The sequence below is a fragment of the Nilaparvata lugens genome, chromosome 14 (assembly GCF_014356525.2).
Source record: "Nilaparvata lugens isolate BPH chromosome 14, ASM1435652v1, whole genome shotgun sequence".
Lineage (NCBI taxonomy): Eukaryota > Metazoa > Arthropoda > Insecta > Hemiptera > Delphacidae > Nilaparvata > Nilaparvata lugens.
Window position 1 is genome coordinate 4,876,467 of NC_052517.1, and position 24,775 is coordinate 4,901,241.

Consider the following 24,775-nt stretch of genomic DNA (forward strand, 5'->3'; position numbering starts at 1 on the left):
TCCTCTTTTTCCCTCTTATTTTTGTTCTTCTCCTTATTCTTCTTCTTTTTCCTCTTCTTCATGTTCTTTTTATTCTTCTTGTTCTTCTTCCACTTCTTCTTCTTTTCCCCTCTTCTTCTTGTTCTTCTCCTTATTCTTCTTGTCACGATACAGCGTGATAATTGGGAATCTAAAATCAAACTTTGCGTAGATGAGGCGGAGCTCCTGAAATTTTTCAGATATGGGACTTGTGGCAGTTGATAGCGCTCATTAATAACTATCTTAGGTATAAATTTGATCAAAATCGTTGGAGCCGTTTTCGAGAAAATTGCGAAAAACCCTGTTTTTGACAACATTTTTATCATTTTATCCGCCATCTTGAATTGCATTAGATCGAAATTGTTCGTGTCGGATCCTTATATTGTAAGGACCTTAAGTTCCAAATTTCAAGTCATTCCGTTAATTGGAGATGAGATCGTGTACACAGACGCACATACACATACACACACACAACACACACACACCACACACACACACACACACACACACACACACACAACCAACACACATACACACATACATACAGACCAATACCCAAAAACCACTTTTTTGGACTCAGGGGACCTTGAAACGTATAGAAATTTAGAAATTGGGGACCCTTAGTTTTTTTCGGAAAGCAATACTTTCCTTACCTATGGTAATAGGGCAAGGAAAGTAAAAATTGAATTGAGAATACAGTATGCTTAGATTTGAGAGAAATCAATAAGAATATGATAAATACCTGTGTTACAATCTTGATGCTTCTTCTCCTTCGAACAAAGAATTTAGAATCAAATAAATCTTCAAAAAAAAATTCACGACAACCAAAAATTGAATTCGATAAACACCTCTGGAACACTACAACTTTTATCTCACGAAAATGTTTCAAATTTAGAGAATTTTCTGTAAACGATCTCGTACTGTCTTGTTGAATAGACTGAGATTTATGTATTTTTTATCAATTTTATAAAATGTAATGTTTGATAGACGGGTTGGATAAACTTTTCTTTGAGAGTTTCTACTAGAGATGCCTTCAGTTGAATGAAGTGAATAGAGCTGAAGCTCTTGTTTTATATGCTTATCAAACTTCTGCCGCCCCACTCTCTTCTTCCACTTCTTTTTCTTCTCACCCTTCTATTTCGTCTTCTCTCCTTTCACCCTTCTCCTTTTTTGTACTATTGCTTCACCATATCTTCTTCACTCACCACCTCCTATTTAGGACCCCCCCGACAACCGCTATCCTCCTCCTCCTCTTCCTCATCTCTTCTCCTCCTCAACCTCCTCCTCTTAATCCTCCTCACCCCTTTTCAAAATCCTTCTTCTACTCCCATACTCCTACTTGTCCTCCTCAACCTCATCCTTCACCCTCTCCTCATCCTGTTCCTTCTCTTCCTCCTTCTTCTCTTCCTCTTCTTCTCTTCCTCCTCCTCCTCCTATCCTCCTCCTCCTCCTCCTCCTCCTCTTCCTTACTCTACTCCGCCTTTTCCTCCGTCTCTTCCTTGCTTTTTTCTTCCACTAGTAGTTTTTCGTCATTTTTCTACTCATCGTCTTACAGCCTTTATCCCTTTTCCTTCTCCTCCTTCTCCTTTCCCTTATTCTCTTGTTACTTCTCCTTTTTCTTTTTCTACTACTTCTCTTCCAACTTTGTTTTTCCTCTTTCTCCTCTTCTCCCCCCTCCTACTACTTCTCCACCTTCTTCTCATTGCCCTTTTCCTTCACTTTCTCCTTTCCCGCGTTTCTTAGTTTTCCTTCCCTTTTGGTTTTTTATCACTCCTGCCACTCATTCTCATTTATCTCTCTTCTTTGGCTTTATTCCCCTCTCCTTCTTCTTCTTCTTCTTCTCTTTTTTGACAACCCTTCTGCTTTTAAGCCTCAACTTCTGGTTGTTTCTAATAATAACAAACTATTGGAGTTCAATCACTTCCCTTTCTTCGCTTTCTCTTTCTCACTCTCCATTTTCTTTTTCTCTCTCCCCTACTCCTCCTCCTCATCATCTTCCTCTTCCTCATCACTTTCGCTGACCTTTTCCTAGTCCTAACTTAGTTTTCCAATTCTGTTTTCTCCCCCACCACCGTATTGATTCCTAACTGAGTTTCAGATAACTATATTACTGTACTGGCTAGTCAATATATCTACCCTCCTGTTCTATTTTCCTCTATCATTCATGAGTATCTTCTTAATTTTATTATTCCTTCTTCTCAATTTTATTTTCTCGTATATTTCCTTTTCATTCTTCTCCTTAATAATCAGATTAATCTGTAGCCACTTGAAGAGTATTAGATGTGAATATCTGGGGACCGAGCTTCGCTCTGATATACAAAAGCATAGAACATTTATAAGGAAAGAGGAGAATAAAATATATTTATATTTTATATATTCCAGAATGATATACTGTACAATGTTTGCTGCAATATAATTAATATACTAATAATGGGGCATCAAGCTTCGCTCGTTATTTATTTATTGATAAACAGAACTCAATTCTTTAAAATGATTGGGGGAGGACAATCAGGCACAGCCCAAAACTGTTTCTTCCCCGAATTTTGATTTATACACTATGAACAGTCCAAAAAGTAGGTTATGTTCCATACACTTGAATTCAGGTCCAATTTTCAGTCCAAACATTTGAAAACAGAGACACGTTCTAATTTAGATTGTTTAGAAACCAAATTGAATAACACTCACTAATCACTTGAAACTGTAAAATAATGATTAACTTTGAATATTATGATATATACTCTAATTTAGAGTGATAAACCATGTCATTTCAACAAATCAGATTATTTTGATCTAGTCGATTAAAATTTCTCTTGAGACAAGCTGATTGATTACACAGCTTAACCTAATTCTGTCTCTCTCCCACACAGGCACTTACATCTTCTGTTATCGACAGACTACGAAATTATCATCAGTTTTTCTAAGAATAAATAATTATTATCCTTTTCATGTCTTCAGCGAGTTTTCCCAGGGATGAGAGCTAGTGCAATCGATTTTTTATATCATAAACCTACTATGTTCCAAATTTCGTGAAAATCGTTAGAGCCGTTTTCGAGATCCGTTGGACATACGTTACCATATACAGAAATTTCTCGCTCAATATAATAGGATTGTGGAGTGATCCGTGGTCTAGTGGATAGAGTGCTTGCGTAGCAGCCTAGAGATCCCGGGTTCAAACCCTCTCATTACCGAAAGTTTTTTAACCAGATCACTCCCGTGTTATCGGATGGGCACGTTAAATTGTCGGTCCCGGCTGAAGTATGACAGTCGTAAGGCCCATTGACGGCTTGAATTATAATATATTCAGGCGGTGGGACCTTCCCGCAAGGGACTCCCCCCCCCCACCAACAACAAAAGCCATACGAATTTACTTTACTTAGTTATGATGAAGTTAAAATTAGCAAACACTAAATGAAAAAATCTGGTGTGGCGCACTCACACAACTTTCCTTGCCGTTATGAAAATTGATCACCTGACGCTAGTGTGCACGCGCATCTCAAGTCTACTTATAAACAAAGATCTGAGCCAGCTGGTGACAGGACAATAACGCTTCATAGTGATTTATCTCTTCATAGTGAATCATTTAATAGAATTCAACAGTTGCCAACAGTTTGCAATTGAAATAATAAAATTTTCTCGAATTCCGTGCTTATTTTCAATTTTAGGTGAAAATGTTACTAATTATTAATTGTAGAGATTTTCATGCTTAATCTTTTCCACTCAAAATTTTTTGTTTAAATTTCATCTGAAGCCTGATAATTGGGAATCTAAAATCGAACTTTGCATAGATGGGGCAGAGCTCCTGAAATTTTTAGAGATATTTGACTTGTGGCAGTTGATAGAGCTTATCAATACTATTTTTGGTATAAATTTAATCGAAATCGTTGAAGCCGTTTTTGAGAAAATCGCGAAAAACCCTGTTTTTGATAACATTTTCGCCATTTCAGCCACCATCTTGAATTGCATTTGATCCAAATTGTTCGTGTCGGATCCTTATATTGTAAGGACCTTAAGTTCCAAATTTCAAGTCATTCCGTTAATTGGGAGATGAGATATCGTGTACACAGACGCACATACACTCATATACACACACACACACACACACCACACACACACACACACACACACACACACACACACACACACACACACACACCACACACACACAATTTTTGGACTCAGGGGACCTTGAACGTATAGAAATTTAGAAATTGGGTACCTTAATTTTTTTCGGAAAGCAATACTTTCCTTACCTATGGTAATAGGGCAAGGAAAGTAAAACTACAATTTTTAACAAAATCTAGTTCTTTGTGATCATCTAAACATTTCAGGCTTGAAGTTAGAAGCTTTTCAGGTCACCAAAGTGTGATAATTCTATAATTTCAATCAAAATAGGGTACTAGGTTAGTAGGTGATTGAGACCTGAAAACAATAATTGAAAGATTAACATTGTATTAGTCACCCCAGTTGACAATAATAGAAACAATTTTATTGTTTATTTGTGGTCGACCACTTATGCACCACAAACTTTGGATGAATTGATTTCTATGCTTCTGTAGTGAGGTCCACGTTATAATGGCTGTGTTTGATTAGCAATGGTATTGCTATCCTTTTCTATCATTCAACAAAGTGTACGTTCCGTTTACATTAAATTGTTCCAGTTCCAATCGTAAATTGTTCCATCACGTGACTAGTGAATAATGTTCCCATGGAACGCCATTTCGAAATCGTTGGTTCAAGCTTCTGGCGCGCACATATAAAGTTGATTTACACTAAAATGTGTCGTTTACTAGCTGCCTGAATGAAGAAAGGCTGTTTTACAAACCTACCGTCTAGAAAAGTGTGCATTTCTTTCATTCCATTATTCTCAAATTTTCTATAGAGAAAAATTCATTTAACGAATGGTTATCAAACTTAATTTTGTTGGCTATGTATTATACTAGCCGTCAGGCTCGCTTCGCTCGCCATATCCGTCGAGCCAGAGGGCTCCACCCCCTGGACCCCCGACTGGATCGTCCAAAAATGAGATCAGCGAGCTCGCTTCGCTCGCCTGCATGTAGACCTCAGCGGAACCTCTGTACCGAATTTGAACGTATTATGCAATTTGATCTAAACACCTGTTACTATATCGGCGTATCTTTGGCGAACAAAATTCTTCCACCTCAGCTAAACCTGTGTCCTGAATTTTTGTTAATATATTTCCATCAATTATTGAAAAAGGTGAGGAAACGCAGAAAAGCTTTGGAAACGCTAATTTGGGCGTATCTTTGGCGTTATTTCAAATTCCTTCCAACAAATTATTACACCCCAGCTGAGCTTCTGTAGTAAATTTGAACATTTTCTGTTCATTTGTTCTCGATAAAGCTGAGTTAGGATAAATCATATGTTAGGACGATCCAGTCGGGGGTCCAGACTAAACGTCTGGAAACGGATATGGCGAGCGAAGCGAGCCTGACGGCTATTAATATAGTATTCCCAGGAATAGCTCTAATTGAAGTAGCAGTAACCAATCAATTTTTTCCGCGATAAATCAGGACCTCCTAAATAGTTATTTAGGAGGTACTGGGTAAATTGGTTTTTAGGAAGTCCTGGATAAATGCATTTCAATCTTCAACTTGGTGCCAACCTAACAAAGTCAACTCAACTTTATGCCAACCTGCCAAAATTTTTAATTTAGTTACCAGAACAACACTGTTTCGAAGAGGTACTCTCTCTAGATTATAGTTCTATATTAACATATGGTATGGACATTTCAATTATAATTTTAAGATATTGGAATAGGAGAATATACATGCTAAAAGACGAACTTTAAAAACCCTCAGAACCACCCTTAGAGTTAAAATATCGCCAAAAGATTTCTTAGTGCGCCTCTAAAGGGCAAGAACATACCTACCAAATTTGAACGTTTTTGGTCCGGTAGATTTTTAGTTCTGCGAGTGAGTAAGTGAGTCAGTCAGTCAGTGAGTGAGTGCCTTTTCGCTTTTATATATATAGATGACTATGCTATGGTAAACAAACAAGCTGTCAGCGCATGCGCAGAGTAGCAAGCAGACTACATTAATCGACCAATGAGAGCTCGGATAGTTGGAACTGTACCATTGAACTGACAATTTATCACGCTTCGACTGTGGGCAGAAACTTTGAACTGGAACTGTTTCTGGTACAGATCTGTCAAAATTCTTCCAATGGGACGCGGAACCTTTTACCTGGTAAACTATGAATCGGACAATACTACATTCTATGTACAAAGAACGGGCCCAAAGCGGATAGCGCTATCTCTTTCTCGCTCTGCTCTGTTGCCAGATCGTCTTTTAACAATGTAGAATTAATAATTAATTAACCAAATATTTCATGTTTATTAGTCTATGAAAACTGACTATGAAAATTGATTTTTTAAACGAGAATGAACAGTTAATATTACATCAATAAACCTGTATCAGCTACTGTCTATAGAAGGCATTGACAAGGCAGAGAATCGGCAACGTTGTTCTATCTTTCTCCACTGCCATTATAACGTGGACCTCACTATAGACTGGATTGATAGAAATTGATAACGCTAACTATGAATGGGAAAGAGAGGGAAGGAAATAAGAGATAGAATATAGTGAGGTCCTCGTTATAATAGCAGTGGAGAAAGATAGGAGAAAAACGTTGCCGATTCTCTGCCTTGCTACTGCCTCCTATAGAAGATAGCTGATACCGGTATCTGATGTACCTAATATTAACGGTTCATTCTTAAAATTAATAAATAATGCTTTTTTATGATAGAGATGAAATATTTTGTTAATTATACTTTTACATTATTAGAAAACTATCCAGAAAGGTGGTGGAGTTAGAAAAGGATAGCACTATATGTTTTGTCGAATGATAGACAAGGATAACAACACAAATTAACACCATAAATTGGCGAAGCTTTGAACTTATCAATGTCCAATCTTTGGAAAGGATTCTTAGATTATCCTTCCCACTCTCTTAGATATTTTTGATTTTTGATATTTATTTAATTCGTCTTACATTGCCAGGTCTGACAAGACCTATAGCAAACACTTATAAAATTAAACAAAACAAAAAATAACACTTATAAATTCAAATACAATACATAGTGAAAAATGTTAGAGGAAATTCATACAAATGATGAAAATAATGTAAGCTAATTTATTGAATGAGCAGAATTCACAGGGAAGTGAAAAATATGGCAGGTACAAGTGGGAGGATATAGAGGCAAGTTGAGGGGTAGGGATGTAGAATAATATGGAGGATTATGGATGTAAAGGAACTCGGATTTTCGGGAGAGAGAGAGAGAGAGAGTGTGTGTGAGAGAGATCGAGTACTTTATTTATGTAGATTACAATAATACTGGCTTATACACTTATACAATAGCTTACAATACAGCAAAGTTCTAGATGAATTTAAAAAGCATAAACTAAGAAAATAATTATTGAACTGTATATGATATGAAAAAAAGCAATTTGGAATAACTATAGATAATTATATTGTAATGCATCTACATAAATTGGCGGAGCTTTGCTTTGGACATATCAATGTCCATTCTTCGGAAAGAATATTCAAATATCCTTCCCACTAACTCTCTACCAAAGAGAGAGAGAGAGAGAGAGTAAAAAGTAAATTCGTATGGCTTTTGTTGGTTGGGAGTCCCTTGCGGGAAGGTCCCACCACCTGAATATATAATTTAAGCCGTCAATGGGCCTTACGACTGTCATACTTCAGCCGGGACCGACAGTTTAACGTACCCATCCGATAACACGGGAGTGATCTGGTTAAAAAACGTTTGGTATTGAGTGGGTTCGAACCCGGGATCTCTATGCTGCTACGCAAGCACTCTATCCACTAGACCACGGATCACTCCAGAGAGAGTAGTATAACCAAATTGAAATTGAAATAAACAAATCAGAGAGCACTTGGTCGGAAACAAAGAAATAGAAATTTAAATCAGTTGCATCCTGAAGACAAATAATTGAATAAATCTAAACAGCCCTAGTCGTTGACCTGTATCCAATTCTGTGCGTGAATGACCCCATTAAAGTGTGTGTGTTTTATATTGTGCGTGCGCGTGAATGTCACCATTGAAGTGTGTGTGTTTTAAATCTTGCATTAGTGTGAATGTCCCTATTGAAGTTACTGTGTTTCGAATCTTGCATTTGTGTGAATGTGGCTAAGTGTGTATAGTTTATATTTATCACATTTATTTATTTATCTATTGATCACATTGTGTACAAATACTTGAGATGAGGAAAGGCGGCATAACAGGCTCATGCCCAAAACTGTCCCATTTCCAATTTATACTATACTGTCCAAATCAAAATGTTGGTTATGTCACTTTCACTTTTCAAAATACAATTTACACTCTTCAATACTCAGATAAACGAGCAAATTTTGAATCAAATAGATACTATTAGAGTCTAGTATCAGAAAATCTAGAACAGTAACTTAATAATTATTCAATAAGTCTAAATTTTGAATGAAACTAGAAATTTTTGGGCTTAAAACTTCACACTTTTTTCCCAGAGTGTCTGAAATATATTCCAATTAGTTGATTAGTGCTATTTAGTTATTCATATACCCAAAGATAACTAAGTACCCTTACTAACTAAGTACGACTAAGTATAACTAAGTACTCTTTAACAAGAGTCTCAAACAAACTGGTTTGGTTTTTGTTTGTCTTAAGAATGTATTTTCTGTTTGTTCTCAACTACCTATCTACCGAATAATCCTACTGAATAATGTTAACTCAATTTTGTATTGTGCGCGAGTATGAATGTACGCATTTAAATGGGTGTGTTTCAAATCTTGCATGAGTGTGAATGTCCCGCTTGGAGCACGTGTGTATTAAATTTGTGCGTATAGGGGATAGAATTTTATTTTATTTATTCATTCATTGTACAAAACACTATAATCATAATATATTTATGACATTGGAGGAAAAACTAGGCTGAGCCTGTACTATTTCTCTCCAAAAATTTTGATAGAATGTTTATGTTATCCAGAGGTTAACTATTTAATCTCAACAATGTCGGGGACCGAGCTTCGCTCTAGAGTAAAAAACAAATTTATTACGAAAGAAGAAATTATAATAATATTCATACAGCAATGTTCTATCTAATCACAGTAAATTGAGATTAATTCCCAGAGGAATGCAAAAATTTCCCTCACAAAGGCCCAGTTGCACAAAAGCCGGTTAAATTTTAATCCTGATTAACTTCACGTGAACCAAATCAGAGAAGACCATTTCAATAAGGTGGATCTACTGGTATTAATCAGGATTGAAAATAACCCGCTTTTTGCAACCGGCACTAAGTACCTGATTGAATGATTACAAAAGTTCAACAGCTGAGTCATAATTTTGACACAGTCCCACACACATGAACTCGCTCACTCACTTCCATCACCAACAGACGACGAAATAATTATTTTCAGCTGTTTTTCCAAGGATGAATAATAATCATCCTTTTAATGTCCTTCAGCGAGTTTTCCCAGGGATGAGACCTAGTGCAATCGAATCTTTATATTATAAACCTACTATGTTCTGAATTTCGTGAGAATCGTTAGAGCCGTTTTCGAGATCCGGTGGAATACAAACATATAAACATCTAAACATATAAACAGAAGTTGCTCGTTTAATAGTATAGGATAATGTCCAGGAGACATCAAAGAATAGAATATTTTTTTATTGTCGAATTTACGCTGATAATTTTCATCAGAGTTGAAAATTTTCAGAAAAAAAAAGAAGAGAGAGTGATTAGTCTCGAATCTGCAACGTTTCATTCATGCTACCATTTACGCCACTGATTCATTTTGAGAAAGCTCTGTTTGTTTGGTTTTTTATTGTTGCGTGAACTTTGAATCACAAATCGAATAAATTTGTTTCGGATTATCCTATCCTTCCTTTACAGTGATAGATTATAGATTATTGAACCTTAGAAACTAGTCTGAATTGTGATACTTTCATTAATTGAGAAAATTATTTATGTTTGGTTTTATGTCTATAAACCATAGAGAAACAATAGCATAAGTAGATATGCCATGGTATAGGGCGTTTATGTCGCAACTTTTACTGTTATCTCAAGCCGATAGTTCACGTAGTTCTTTCCTATGCAGCTGTGTTACGCTGGTAGTCTCATATTATTTGGTAGAGAGTTAGTGGGGAGGATATTTTTAATATTGTTTCCGAAGAATGGACATTGATATGTCCAAAGCTCCGCCAATTTATGTAGATGCATAACAATATAATTATCTGTAGTTATTATATTACAAATTGCTTTTTCATATCATATACAGTTCAATAATTATTTTCTTAGTCTATATTATGTAAATTCATCTATAATTTTGCTGTATTGTTAGCTATTGTATATAAGTGTATAAGCCAGTATATATTGTAATCTACATAAATAAAGTACTCAATCTATCAATCAATCAATCAATATTGTGTCGTTCATACACTCCTACCTGGTTAAAACAGTAAAAATCGACAGTAATGGGCTTGGGATAACAGTAAAAGTTGCGACATAAACGCCCTATACCATGGGATATCTACTTATGATATTGTTTCTCTATGCTATAAACTGTATGGGTAGGCACACACAAGTTAGTCAAGACTAGTCACGATTAGTCACAATACTTCACATAGTTGCTTATGACGCAACACACATTGATTAGTCATTGCAATTAGACATGTCTTCATAAGCAACTATATGAAGTATTGTGACTAAACGTGTCTTGCCTTAACTAACTGGTGTGTGCCTAGCCTAACAGCATTCAAATATCTTTCCAAATAGGTTGGCTCCAAAGAGCCAACGTAAGAGCTTGATAAATACTTGTACGTCTTCAGTTTACATTAAATAAGTTAATTGTATTATGATATAAAGGTGCCAAATGACGTAAATATGACGTAAGTAAGTCAGAGAAAGGAGAAATAAAGAAGGGAGAAGGAATAGAAAGAGAGAGAGAGAAGAGAAGAGAAAGAGTGAGAGAAGAGATGAGAAAAGAAAGAGGAAAAGTGTCGGTGTGAGAGAGAGAGACAATAGAATATAATATATAAGAGAAAGAGAAAAAATATGACGGAAGAAAGTCAGAGAAAGGAGAAAGGAAGGGAGAAGGAATGGAAAGAGAGAGAGAGAGAGAGAGATTGATTGATTGATTGAGTACTTTATTTATGTAGATTACAATATATACTGGCTTATACACTTATATACAATAGCTTACAATACAGCAACATTATAGATGAATTTACATAATATAGACTAAGAAAATAATTATTGAACTGTATATGATATGAAAAAGCAGTTTGTAATATAATAACTATAGATAATAATCATATTGTTATGCATCTACATAAATTGGCGGAGCTTTGGACATATCAATGTCCATTCTTCGGAAAGAATATTAAAAATATCCTCCCCACTAACTCTCTACCAAAGAGAAAGAAAGAGAGAGAGAGAGAGAGAGAGAGAGAGAGAGAGAGAGAGAGAGAAGAGGTCAAGTGAGTGTGTGTGAGAGAGACAATACAATATAAGAGAGATTCATTGATTAAGAGAGAGAAAGAGTGAGTAGAATAGAAAGAGAAATTTGTTTATGTAGCAGTGTAATACTCCCTAATTCTATGACACCGTATAAATGTCCCCATCATTGGATTTTTAACCTGTGACATTTGCACAACATACATAACCTATTAGGAAATTGGAGTAATTTGTCTAGGAAGTAAAAAAAAACGTGGAATTTTTGAGGGTGGGTTTAGAATAGCGTGGGGCGTGATAGAAGACTGTTATGTGAGGGTTTTTGTAATTAGGAGAAGGATAGAGAAGAAAAATGAGACAGAGAAAGATTCAAATTCAAATTCATTTATTTGCCATAAAATAATACAGATTGATAAAATAAATATTCTAACTTACAAAATGGCACTACCGGCAAAGAAAACTTGTGCGCCGGCAGTGAGTTGGAACAACTAGGTACAGCAAACATGCCAATAGAAAGAAAAAGAGCTTATTCAAAACACTAGAATAACTAAAATATTATGGAAACCAGGTCACATCTCAATACTTACAAACGATTAGACAAAGTAACAAAATCACAAGCAAGTGACAAACTCAAAAAGATGAAGAAGAAGGAGAAGAAGAAGAAGATGATGATGATGATGATGATATGTTCAACGTCTCTATGAACTTTTCATTTTATGTATGTAATTTGGTGGTGAATTGAAATGAAATTTATAATCAATTAGAGATTAGTTGCTAAACTATACTGTAAGATGCTAATAAAAAAACTGTATATTGTAATGTAGATAGAAATGATGAATGATTAGCAGGTAACACGAGCTCCGCTAGAGTCTGTTTAAAGCATAAATAGATTGAATTTAGATAAACTGAAATATTGAAGGATATAAATTAAGCCTATAACCATCCTCGGTAAATTGAGAATCTATATGCAAAATGTCAAGTTAATCTAGTTAATCAAGTTAATTTAGAAGATTTAAATGTAGGCTGTATGACTTGTTTTTGGTTATCACCTGTATAATTGGTTTTAACAAGAAATTATTCAATTCTTATCATTGTATTATTTATAAGAAGCATTACTATAATATTTATTATATAGGTATATATTTTGTTCCATTTTTCAGTATTGCTATAGGCTACTTCGTACTGTTTGCTTTATGAACTCACAGCTAGCGCACAAGTTTAACTTTGCTGGCTGTGCCAAATCATTTAGATCTAATTTACATTTTTATTATGCATTTTGTATGTATCATTCATGCTTTGTAACTATGTAATTTTGGCGAAATAAACATTCTAAAAAAAAATCAGTTGAGTAGTTGAGACGTGATGATGCGTTAATAGTTATTTGTGCAACTAGTGCGCAAAGTGACAGTTTGCTGCACCGAAAGAAACGTTTACGCCCGAGCCATAGGCGAGGGCGGAATGGTTTCTTGAGTGCAGCAGAGGAACTTTGCACACGTATTTCACATTAAATTTTTCCTACAGTTACCATTCAATATGAAAAGTGGTTGATTATGGGTGAAATGATGGCTGAAATCCATCAAATGTTTGTCTGTATAATTTTGTTATTAATAACAACTTTAATTTATTTTAAACTTGATAATCCAATTGAAAATTAATAATCCATAATTTATTCAAATTAAAAATTAAATTAATCATAATAATTTGAAAATTTGAATAATTTTGAGTAAATATTTATTTCTAAATAATTCTTCAACCAATTAATTTATGAATGAAAAAAATGTTATTTGAAAAAAATGAATAATTAATAATATTAGAAATGTATAATTTAATGAGTTCTCATTTTTATTTATTTGAAAATCAGAAAAAAAAATAGAACAAATTCGCATTCAAAATACACGCCAACAATGTCAACAGCTGATTGGGATGGCTGCAAGATAATACGCAAAGTATTAAGAGTACGCAAAGTAATACTTTGCGCACTAGATGCTTTGCGTTCTGTAATCAGTGCAGTAATGGTCACTTTTCAAGGTAACTGTAGGAAATAGTATATTTCGCACCTAGGGCCGAAAATGAGACTTTTCTGGCTCGAAATCGGTTTTCAAGTCCGAGGCCGTAGGCCGAGGACTAGAAAAGATTGAGAGCCGGAAAAACATTTTTGCCCATGGTGAGAACGTTATTTTTCGCCACACAGAAAAATAAACAATATATATATGAGAATAATAATTATTCTCGTTGTCTATTATAAGCACTTCCGAAAGCAAAAGTGGAAGGTCATTGCTCTAGCAAATCTGAGGTAATCTGAATATCAAGAAATTGCCCAAGTATTTTTATTTTTTATTCAGATTTGTCTAAATAACCTAAAAGATTATGTTCAATTATGTAAGAGGTTGAGTTTATACTTTTTATTCTTCCAAATGACAATAAGATGATATTATTTCAAATGTTTTAATTATTGAATGATAAACACAAAAAAATAATGAAAAGTTTCTGATCAGCTGGTTTATCACACTTGAAAAAGTTTTTGATCAGCTGTTTTAGCACACTTGAAATTTGGCCAATTTGATGTGATCTGAATGTCAATGGAAGTTTAGGTTAGAAGTTCTATCCTTCTCTGAAAATCGCATTATTTGAATAGTTGATAATATATATATATCTTATCTGTATTTTATTCATTTAAATAACATGATAGTAGGCCTATATTATTACAGAATACTTTATTGAATTCTAGAAGCATAAAATGATTCCGTTTATCAACCATGTTCCATGATAAACGCTTTAGTAGGAGGTTTGAGGTTAGATTCTATTATACTCTGAAAATTGAATTTGAATAGTTTATAATATCTTATTTGTATTTCATTTATCCCAAATAGAATGATAGTATCTTATTGCCAAATACTTTATTCAATTCTAGAAGCATAAACTGATTCCGTTTCATAAACTATTTTGTAAACACGTTCACATCAAATCAGAATCAGCTGACTTCAAGGTTATTTTACAGCCCTAGGGCCGTAAAAATTTTACCGGCCTGGTCAGAAAACAATCACTTTCGGCCTCCATATGACGCACGAAAACCAGCTCATTACATCCAAGTGGGGCGAAAACATAATTTTCCCATCCCGTACGTGCATAAGCAAATTCTTTCCTTCATTATTATACTTTATAGATTAAATAATAGTTGATTATACTTTGAAATAATAATTGTAATACATTGAAATGATGATTAATTATGAATAATAATTGAATATAATTTTTTGTTGCAGTTACTGAGTATACCCATCCACGCCGTACCTCACATATCTCTACTGTGTGAAGATTTCTTAGCCTGTCAGTTATCAGCTAAGTAAGTATTTGTTATTTCAATCAACTTTATTTTTATCTTTATTCATCCTATAGTGAGGTCCATCTTAAAATGGCAGTGTTTGATTAGCAATGGTATTGCTATTCTTGTCTATCGTTCAACAAAGCAGATAGCGTTATCTCCTTCTCTCGCTCTGCTCTGTTGTCAGATCGGCTTTTAACAATGTAGAATTAACAATTAAATCACAATATATTTAATCTTAATTATGAAAATTTATTATGAAATTATCGTGAAATATAATTTCTTGCTTGATAAAATATAATAAATTTTTTTTACGAGAATTAACAGTTAATATTACACCAATAAACCTGTATCAGCTACCGTCTATAGCAGGCATTGACAAGACAGAGGATCGGCAACGTTGTTCTGCTAACTTTCTCCTCGGCCATTAGAACGTGGACCTCACTATATAACTAACTCCATTTCTATAATAAGATTCCCGTCATAAAGTTACTGGAAATCATAGTAAGGCATTGTTGCTTCTTTTCATTTTCCATTTTCTTCTTCTCCTACTTAGTTATTAGTCCAATTGAAAGTAAATTCAAATTTTTTATTTTGTTTTATGTCTTATTGTTTGGCTTTATTGTATTTTGCAGTAAATTTCATGTAGTATTTTAAATGTTCTAGTTCTATGTACCTTATTCAAATACATAATATATTGTTTTGTTACATTTTCCAGTTTTACATTTTGTTTTGTTAATAACTTTTTATTATTTTTTCCAGACACGAATTTCCAGACTCCTCGCGTCTCCAAGAAATGGAAACTGAAGTGGAAGAAAAGATGGCGGAGAAAACAAAGAAGAAGAAAAAGAAAAAGAAGAGGAAAGAAATCACTAATGAAAATGTCAATGAAATTATAGATGAGGTCGCCCTAGAAAATCTATTTTCAATAGATACTTCACCTGGAGCTGATCTGAACATGGACTTAGAATAGGCTGCAATTTTAAGAGAATAAAAATTCTTCCAAGGATTTTAATTTTACTATTGGTAAATATTGGTAACTTATTAAACATTTTAGTTCATATCATTCAATTTTACAATAGTATACTTCGCTACTTTACAAGTAACAAGTAACTGACTTCAAGTTACTTGATAATGATGGACAGAATGATTAGTAACTTTTTTGTAGTTGAGAAGTTATTAAATAAATATACTAAGGGCCGACTTCCGAGCTCGGGATTTGGCTAAGTCCTAGACTTTAAACAGCTGGAGTCAGAAAATTGGCTTTCCAAAACGGGACGTAGTCGCAGTCATTGTCATAGTCACGTTTGAATTAAATTTCGAAAAACTAGAAAATTGAACACAAAATAAAATTAAGAGAAAATAGTGTAAAGTTTTAGCTATTTTGAATTATTTAGGAATGTCTGATTTCGTCAAGGAAAAACGTTTCCAATTATAGAAATGTGAAAATAAAAACTACGACTACTGTTATAAAAGCTGCGACTACGCCCCGTTTTGGGAAGCCAATGTTCTGACTCCAGCTGTTTAAAGTCTAGGACTTGGCTAAATCCCGAGCTCGGAAATCGGCCCTAAAAAATTGTCAAAAACCACAGATTTATTGATTGTTAGAAAAGTATAAGATAGTTTCTAACTATCAATAAATCTGTGGTTGCTGACAATTTCTTAGTCTTTAAATTTAATAGAATGATTAGTAACTTACTTGTAAAGTAATAAGAAATTGTAAAATTGAATGAAGTGAACCAAAAAGTTTGATTAATTGATTAAAAATTATTACTGTTTTTAAATTTTTTCGTGTCTCTTATTCATTCCCTTTAAAATCGTTTGTGGTGTGTTTTGCCTATTCCTTTTTCTCATTTAGGTACATTTCATTTCCATTCTTATCATTCCTTTTTTAAATCTTATTTGGTGTATTTTACCCATTCTTTTTTTCTTAATTACCTTTCCTTCCTTTTCCTTTTTTAAATCTTTTTTGTGTCTTACTAATTCCTTTTTTCTTACTTACCTTCCATTTCTTGTCCTTTTTTACTCATTCCTTTTTTCAATCTTTTTTGGTGTATTTTACTCACTCATTTATTTCTTCTTACTTCCTTTTCCTTTCTTTTCCTTTTTTAAATCTTTTTTTGTCTTACTAATTCCTTTTTTCTTACTTACCTTCCATTTCTTTTCCTTTTTTACTTTCCTTGCCCTATTACCATAGGTACGGAAAGTATTGCTTTCCAAAAAAATTAAGGTACCCTAATTTCAAGTTTTCTATACGTTTCAAGGTCCCCTGAGTCCAAAAACATGATTTTTGGGTATTGGTCTCTGTGTGTGTGTGTCTGTGTATGTATGTGTGTATGAGTGTATGTGCGTCTATGTACACGATATCTCATCTCCCAATCAACGGAATGACTTCAAATTTGGAACTTAAGGTCCTTACACTATAAGGATCCGACACGAACAATTTCGATCAAATGCGATTCAAGATGGCGGCTAAAATGGCGAAAATGTTGTCAAAAACAGGGTTTTTCGCGATTTTCTCTAAAACGGCTCCAACGATTTTGATTAAAGTTATAACTAAAATAGTCATCGAAAAGCTCTATCAACTGTCACAAGTCCCATATCTGTGAAAATTTAAGGAGCTCCGCCCCATCAATGCAGATAGATTCCCAATTATCAGGCTTCAGATACAATTTAAACAAAACAATTTTGAGTGGAAAAGATTGAGCATGAGAATCTCTACAACTAATGTTCAGTAACCATTTTCACCTAAAATTGAAAATTAGTTTGAAATTTGAGAAAATGTGATTATCCAATTGCAAACTGTTGGCTACTGTTGATTCTATTAAATCATTCACTATGAAGAGATAGCAGACCTCGTGTGTCTCCAGAGTTATTGTCCTGTCACCAGCTGACTCAGATCTTTGAATAGTAGACTTGAGTTTCGCGTGAACACTAGCGTCAGGTGATCAATTTTCATAACGGCAAGGAAAGTTGAGTGAGTGCGCCACACCAGATTCTTAAAATCTTTTTTGGTGTATTTTACTAATTCCTTTTTTACTTTCCTTGCCCTATTACCCATAGGTAAGGAAAGTATTGCTTTCCAAAAAAAATTAAGGTACCCTAATTTCAAGTTTTCTATACGTTTCAAGGTCCCCTGAGTCCAAAAACATGATTTTTGGGTATTGGTCTGTGTGTGTGTGTGTGTGTGTATGTCTGTGAACACGATAACTCCATTCCTAATCAACCGATTGACTTGAAATTTTAAACTTAAGGTCCTTATACCATGAGGATCCGACAATAAGAAATTCCATAAAATTGAATTCAAAATGGCGGATAATTACTAAAAAACCATGTTTTTCACGGTTTTCTCGAAAACGGCTCTAACGATTTTCTTCAAATTTATACCATAGATAGCTATTTATAAGCCCTATCAACTGACATGAGTCTCATTTCTGGAAAAATTTCAGGAGCTCCGTAATATCCTTGAGAAAAATGGCGGATAATGACTAAAAAACCATGTTATTCACGGTTTTCTCGAAAACGGCTCAAACGATTTTCTTCAAATTTATATCATGGTTAGCTATTTATAAGCCCTATCAACTGGCACGGGTCTCATTTCTGGGAAAATTGCAGGAGCACCTTAATATTTTTGAGAAAAAAGGAGAATAATTACTAAAAAACCATGTTTTTCACAATTTTTTCAAAAATAACTTGACCGATTTTTTTCTAATTCATACCCTGTATAGTTATTTATCAGCTCTATCAACTGGGCATGAGTCTCCTTTTTGGAAGCTAATGGGGGGTCCACCCCATCCTTGAGAAATGGACTTAGTAACCTCCTTCTCGTGCATGAGGTAGGTAGGTAGCCCAGTTCATAAAAATAAAACATAGTAGAGATATTTCATCTGTAGAACAGCTGTTTTGACGACTAAAAAAAAATCATCAATCAAATGATCTTTCTTGACGAATAAAATATATTTTGATTTAGAGTTGATCTTGATTAACATGAATCAACAATCAATATTAGATCAGATATCCCGAGATGACTTGGATCACAGCTATCTACTATAGAAGGCGGTGGTAAAAGGGAATTGGCAACTCTGTAACAACTCTGTTGGCAACTCCTATAATCACTACTGACTTTATAATGTGAATCTCACTCTGTACCCACGTCTATAGTGAGGTCCACGTTATAATGGCAGTATTTGATTAACATTGGTGTTGCTATCCTTGTCTATCATTCCACGAAGCAGATAGCTCTATCCTTTTCTACCTCTGAAACTTTGCAAGATGGGGTTTCAACAATGTATAAATGTTATTAATTAACCAAATAATATTAAATCTCAATTATGGAAATTTTATTATTTAATCATTGAAAGATATTTTTACTTGTAGAATAAAATATAATTGAATATTTTGAACAATAATGAACAGTAGACCTCGCGCTCAGTAAGTTACATTGACCTGTTGTTATGTTTTCTCAAAAATTAATAAATAATTTATCAATATTTAAAATGTCTAGAAAAAATCCAAATAAACATAGAGCTTTCTGTCCTATCGTGACGTGTCGTCCCGGAATGTGAGTGTGAGCGCTGTTATCAGGTCTGGCTGCAACTGTCTACAACGTTAATGGAAAGATACATTTTCAAGATGTTCGATGTTTTTGAACGGGTAGTATTATAGTCCACTAGACAGCTGATTTATGATGAATAAATTCTATAGTCTGATTTTTACTCTAATATTGGCGTATAAAGGAGGCTCCTTTTTTCTTTTATATTATCCTTGAAATGCAAAATTTCCAAAAACCTTGTATTTTCGTCGACGCGCAATTAAAAAAGGAACATACCTGTCAAATTTCATGAAAATCTATTTTCGCATTTCGCCGTAAATGCACAAACATATGAACATTAAGAGAAATGCCAAACCGTCGACTTGAATCTTAGACCTCACTTCGCTCGGTCAAAAATAATCATTTTAGCAAGAATGGAAAGTTGCTATTACATCAGATATCCTGTTATCAGCTATCTTCTATAGAAGGCAGTGGCAAGGCAGAGAATCGTCAACGTTGTTCTCCTATCTTTCTCCACTGCCATTATAACATGGAGATGGACCCCACTATAGTAAACAAGACTTGCATTGTTCACACAGTGAATTTGTATACTATCTGGCGGATGTTTCTAGAACTAGACTGGCTTGTTATAGTGGCATTGTTATAGTGAGGTCCACGTTATAATGGCAGTGGGGAAAGATAGGAGGACGACGGCGTTGTCGGTTCTCTGCCTTGCCACTGCCTTATAGAGAGGATGGCTGATACCGGTATATCTGATGTAATAGCAACTGTTTATTCTTGTTTAAAATAATCACATATATTTTATAGGTCAAGAAAATATATTTTCCAATATGATAAAAGGCTAATTAATAATTTTACTTCCTCAAAAAAATACAAACAAGCAATTAAAACATAGAAAGTACAAAATATCTGAAATACAATACAATATGTCTATGAAAAAAATATGGAATTTAATTCTATTGGATATTAATCTACTCAACTATGAGAAAGAGGAATGAGCGAACCTACAACTTTGGATGGGCTCCGAACCATCGGTAAGCGATTTTGAAACTCATAAATAATGTTATTGGGGAAGTTCGGCTCTAAGAATTATTGTCACTTTTACAAAGGATAGAAGAAGAAGGAGAATAACCTCTTTATTTAGTCTAGAATTGAAGCACTTGTCACATTGTAATCTAGACAGGTGAGCCTGTTATTGATGTAATATTAACTGTTCATTCTCGTTTAAAATAATCAATTATTGACCGAGCGAAGTGAGGTCTAAGATTCAAGTCGACGGTTTGGCATTTCTCTTAATGTTCATATGTTGTGCATTTACGGCGAAATGCGAAAATAGATTTTCATGAAATTTGACAGGTATGTTCCTTTTTTAATTGCGCGTCGACGTATATACAAGATTTTTGGAAATTATGCATTTCAAGGATAATATAGAAGGAAAAAGGAGCCTCCTTCATACGCCAATATTAGAGTAAAAATCTGGTGTGGCGCACTCACACAACTTTCCTTGTCGTTATGAAAATTGATCACCTGACGCTAGTGTTCCCGCGCATCTCAAGTTTACTATTCAAAGATTTGAGCCAGCTGGTGACAGGGCAATAACGCTGGAGACACACATCAGGTCTGCTATCTCTTCATAGTGAATGATTTAATGGAATCAACAATAATTTGCAATTGAATAATGACATTTTCTCGAATTTCAAGCTTATTTTAAATTTTAGATGAAAATGTTACTGAACATTAATTGTAGAGATTTTCATGCTCAATTTTTGTTTAAATTGTATCTGAAGCCTGATAATTGAGAATCTAAAATCAAACTTTGCATAGATAGGGCGGAGCTCCTGAAATTTTTACAGATATGGGACTTGTGGCGGTAGATAGAGCTTGTCGATGACTATTTTAGGTATAACTTTAATCAAAATCGTTGGAGCCGTTTTCGAGAAAATCGCGAAAAACCCTGCTTTTGACAACATTTTCGCCATTTTAGCCGCCATCTTGAATTGCATTTGATCAAAATTGTTCGTGTCGGATCCTTATATTGTAAGGATCTTAAGTTCCAAATTTCAAGTCATTCCGTTAATTGGAAGATGAGATATCGTATACACAGACGCACATACACTCATACACACACACACACACATACACACATACAGACCAATACCCAAAAACCACTTTTTTGGACTCAGGGGACCTAAAAACGTATAGGAATTTAGAAATTGGGGTACCTTAATTTTTTTCGGAAAGCAATACTTTCCTTACCTATGGTTATATGGCAGGGAAAGTAAAAATCAGACTATAGAATTATTCATCATAAATCAGCTGACAAGTGATTACACAGATGTGTGGAGAAGCCAGTCTATTGCTGGATTTCCATAAGGTCTACAGTTTCAATCAGGTACTTGTGGATGAGAATACTGCATGAGGTCTACTGTTCACAAAACTACTAGTTATATTGTTTTTGGGAATTCTTATGTAAGCGATTTTGAAACTCATAAATAATGTGATTAGAGGAGTTCGGTTCTTAGAATTATTGTCACTTTTACAAAGGGTAGAAGAAGAAGGAGAATAACCTCTTTATTCAGTCTAGAATTGAACCACTTGTCACATTGTAATCTAGACAGGTGAGCCAGGCGAAATTAGAATAATTGACACCAAAATTTTTCTTCAACCAATCGCTAAAACTGACCATACTGTGAGATATACACTCTAACCTATCAGCATTCCTCTTGAATACCACCTAACGCTTTGCATTCATCTAACACTGACAGATTTAAGTGAACCGAACTTGTGGTCGGGAAAAACCCACCACCCAGTTCTAAATAATATTCCGCTAAAAGTGAATCAGGATAATTATTTCTTCCCTTCAAAAGTAGACAGCGGCTGGAATTAGACTAGATTAACAATGGGTTTATTATTTGTAAGGTTCCTTCACCTCTATTCAGTGAGGAGGAGGAGGAGAAGTAGAATAACGGAGAAGGAGGAGGAAGAACGGGAGAGAAGGAAAGGATGAAGAAGAAGAAGTACAATGAAGGAAAGAAGAAGAACAGAGGTGGAAAAGAAGGTTGAGGAGAAGGAGGAGGAGGAGAAGTAGAATAACGTAGATAGATGAGGAAGAAGGTGAAGAAAAATAACATGAAGAAGGAAAATATGATTAGGAAGAACGGGAGAGGAGGAAAGGATGAAGAAGAAGAAGTACAATGAAGGAAAGAAAAAGAACAGAGGTGGAAAAGAAAAAGAAAAGAAGGTTGAGGAGAAAAAGAAGTAGAAGAGGAAGAGAAGAAAGAAAAAGATGAACTGGAGAGGAGGAGGATAAGAAGAAGAAGAACGGAGGAAGAGGAGAAAAAGAGGAACTGGAGAGAAGCAGAATGGAGGAGGAGGAGGAGGAGGAGGAAGAGTATAAGAAGAAGAAGAACGGAGGAAGAGGAGAAAATGAAGAACTGAAGAGGAGGAGAATGGAGGAGGAGGAGGAGGAGTATAAGAAGAAGAAGAACGGAGGAAGAGGAGAAAATGAAGAACTGAAGAGAAGGAGAATGGAGGAGGAGAAGAAGAAGAAGAAGAAGATGGAGAAGAAGAACAAAGGAGGAAGCGAAGAAGAAGAAGAACGGGAGAGGTGAAGGAGGAGAAGAAGAAGAAAAAAGAAGTAGGAGAAGACGAAGGTTGAGAAGAAGAAGTAGAATAACGTTGGAGGAGAGGAAGGAAGGAGGAGAAAAATAATGAGAAGAAGAAAATGTTGATGAAGGAGAAGAAGTACGGGGGAACAGAAGAATAAGATGGAAAAGATGATGGAGAAGAAGATGAACGAGAGAGTAGGAGGAGGAGAAGAAGAAGGAGTAGAACGAAGGAAAGAAGAAGAAAAAAAGAAGAAGTAGTAGTAGAACAACGAAGGAGGAAGGGAAGGGAGAAGGAGGAGAAAAAGAATGAGAAGAAGAAAAATATGATGATGAAGAAGAATAACGAAAGAAGAGGAGAAGAAGAATAAGATGGAGAAGAAGAATAAGATGGAGAAGAAGAAGATAAAAAAACAAGAAGAAAAAGTATCTTAATTATTGAGCCTAGAATTTGACCACTTGTCATGTTTTGCAATCTATACATAAGAGCACTTTAAAATATTTGACACCAAAATTCTACAGTTAGGTCCACGTTAGTGGAGAAAGATAGGAGAGAAACGTTGCCGATCATCTGTCTTGTCAATGCCTTCTATAAACGGTAAATGATACCGGTTTATTGATGTAATAATAACTGTTCATTCTCGTTTTAATCATATTTTTCAATAATTTCATAATGAATTTCCATAAATAAGATGAAATATTTTGTTGATTAATTATTAATGATTCTACATTGTTGAAAGACGATCGGCAACAGAGCAAAGCGAGAAAGAGATGGCGCTATCAGCTTTGTTGAATGATAGAGAAGGATATAGTGAGGTCCACGTTATAATGACAGTATTTGATCAACTTTGGTTTTGCTATCCTAGTATATCATTCGACAAAGCCGGTGGTACTATCCTTTTCTAGGTCCGCAACGATGACAATTATGTTTTTGACAGTGTAGAAATATAATTAATTAATGCAAAGAATCGGTATCGCTATACTTCTATCTCTATCCACTGCCATTATAACGTGGACCTCACTATAACTCTGACCCTACACTGACATATATTGTTCACTTCAACCTATTAGCATTAATCATGCATAACACCTACACTAGTAGTTCTGTGAACAGTAGACCTCACGCAGTTTTCTCATCCACAAGTATCTGATGTCATGATTTGGTAGAGAGTTAGTGGGGAGGATATTTTTAATATTCTTCCCAAAGAATGGACATTGATATGTCCAAAGCTCCACCAATTTATGTAGATGCATAACAATATGATTATTATCTATAGTTATTATATTACAAATTGCTTTTTCATATCATATACAGTTCAACAATTATTTTCTTAGTCTATATCATGTAAATTCATCTATAATGATGCTGTATTGTAAGCTATTGTATATAAGTGTATAAGCCAGTATATATTGTAATCTACATAAATAAAGTACTCAATCAAGCAAAATCAATGTCACCTGTTCTAATTGATTCAGTTGAATCACAATTTCACAGTTGAATAATAATTTACTCTTAAAAACTGTTATTTGTTTTCTCCAAGATCAAAAACTCACTTATGTTAATAAACTCAGTTCACGTTTGAGTTTGTATCCCATATAATGATTTATCCAGTTTCGTGATAATCTTTCCATCTGATAAAAATATTTCTCAACTATTTTGAAATTATTTTTTTCAATCAAGAATATTATAATTTCTTCGGCATTATTCAGTTCATTTAATCATTTTTTATTTTATTTTCAATCACCTATTAAATTTGTTTTTCAAATGAGAGAATATTGATACTGATGGGCACGCATCATAAAAATATTGAAA

The 24,775-nt window shown here is 34.4% G+C and overlaps 1 protein-coding gene across 1 annotated transcript in view; it reads left to right on the forward strand.

Moving 5' to 3' along the window:
- The window catches only part of LOC111045704 (WD repeat-containing protein 75), a 76,935-nt gene extending 61,123 nt beyond the window's left edge, over positions 1-15,812 (forward strand). Inside the window, exons 12-13 of the mRNA XM_039440589.1 lie at positions 14,747-14,826; positions 15,568-15,812. Of these exons, the coding sequence (XP_039296523.1) occupies positions 14,747-14,826; positions 15,568-15,778 (291 nt within the window). The 3' untranslated portion in view covers positions 15,779-15,812. The remainder of the gene's footprint in view (positions 1-14,746; positions 14,827-15,567) is intronic.
- Positions 15,813-24,775: the final 8,963 nt, after the last annotated feature.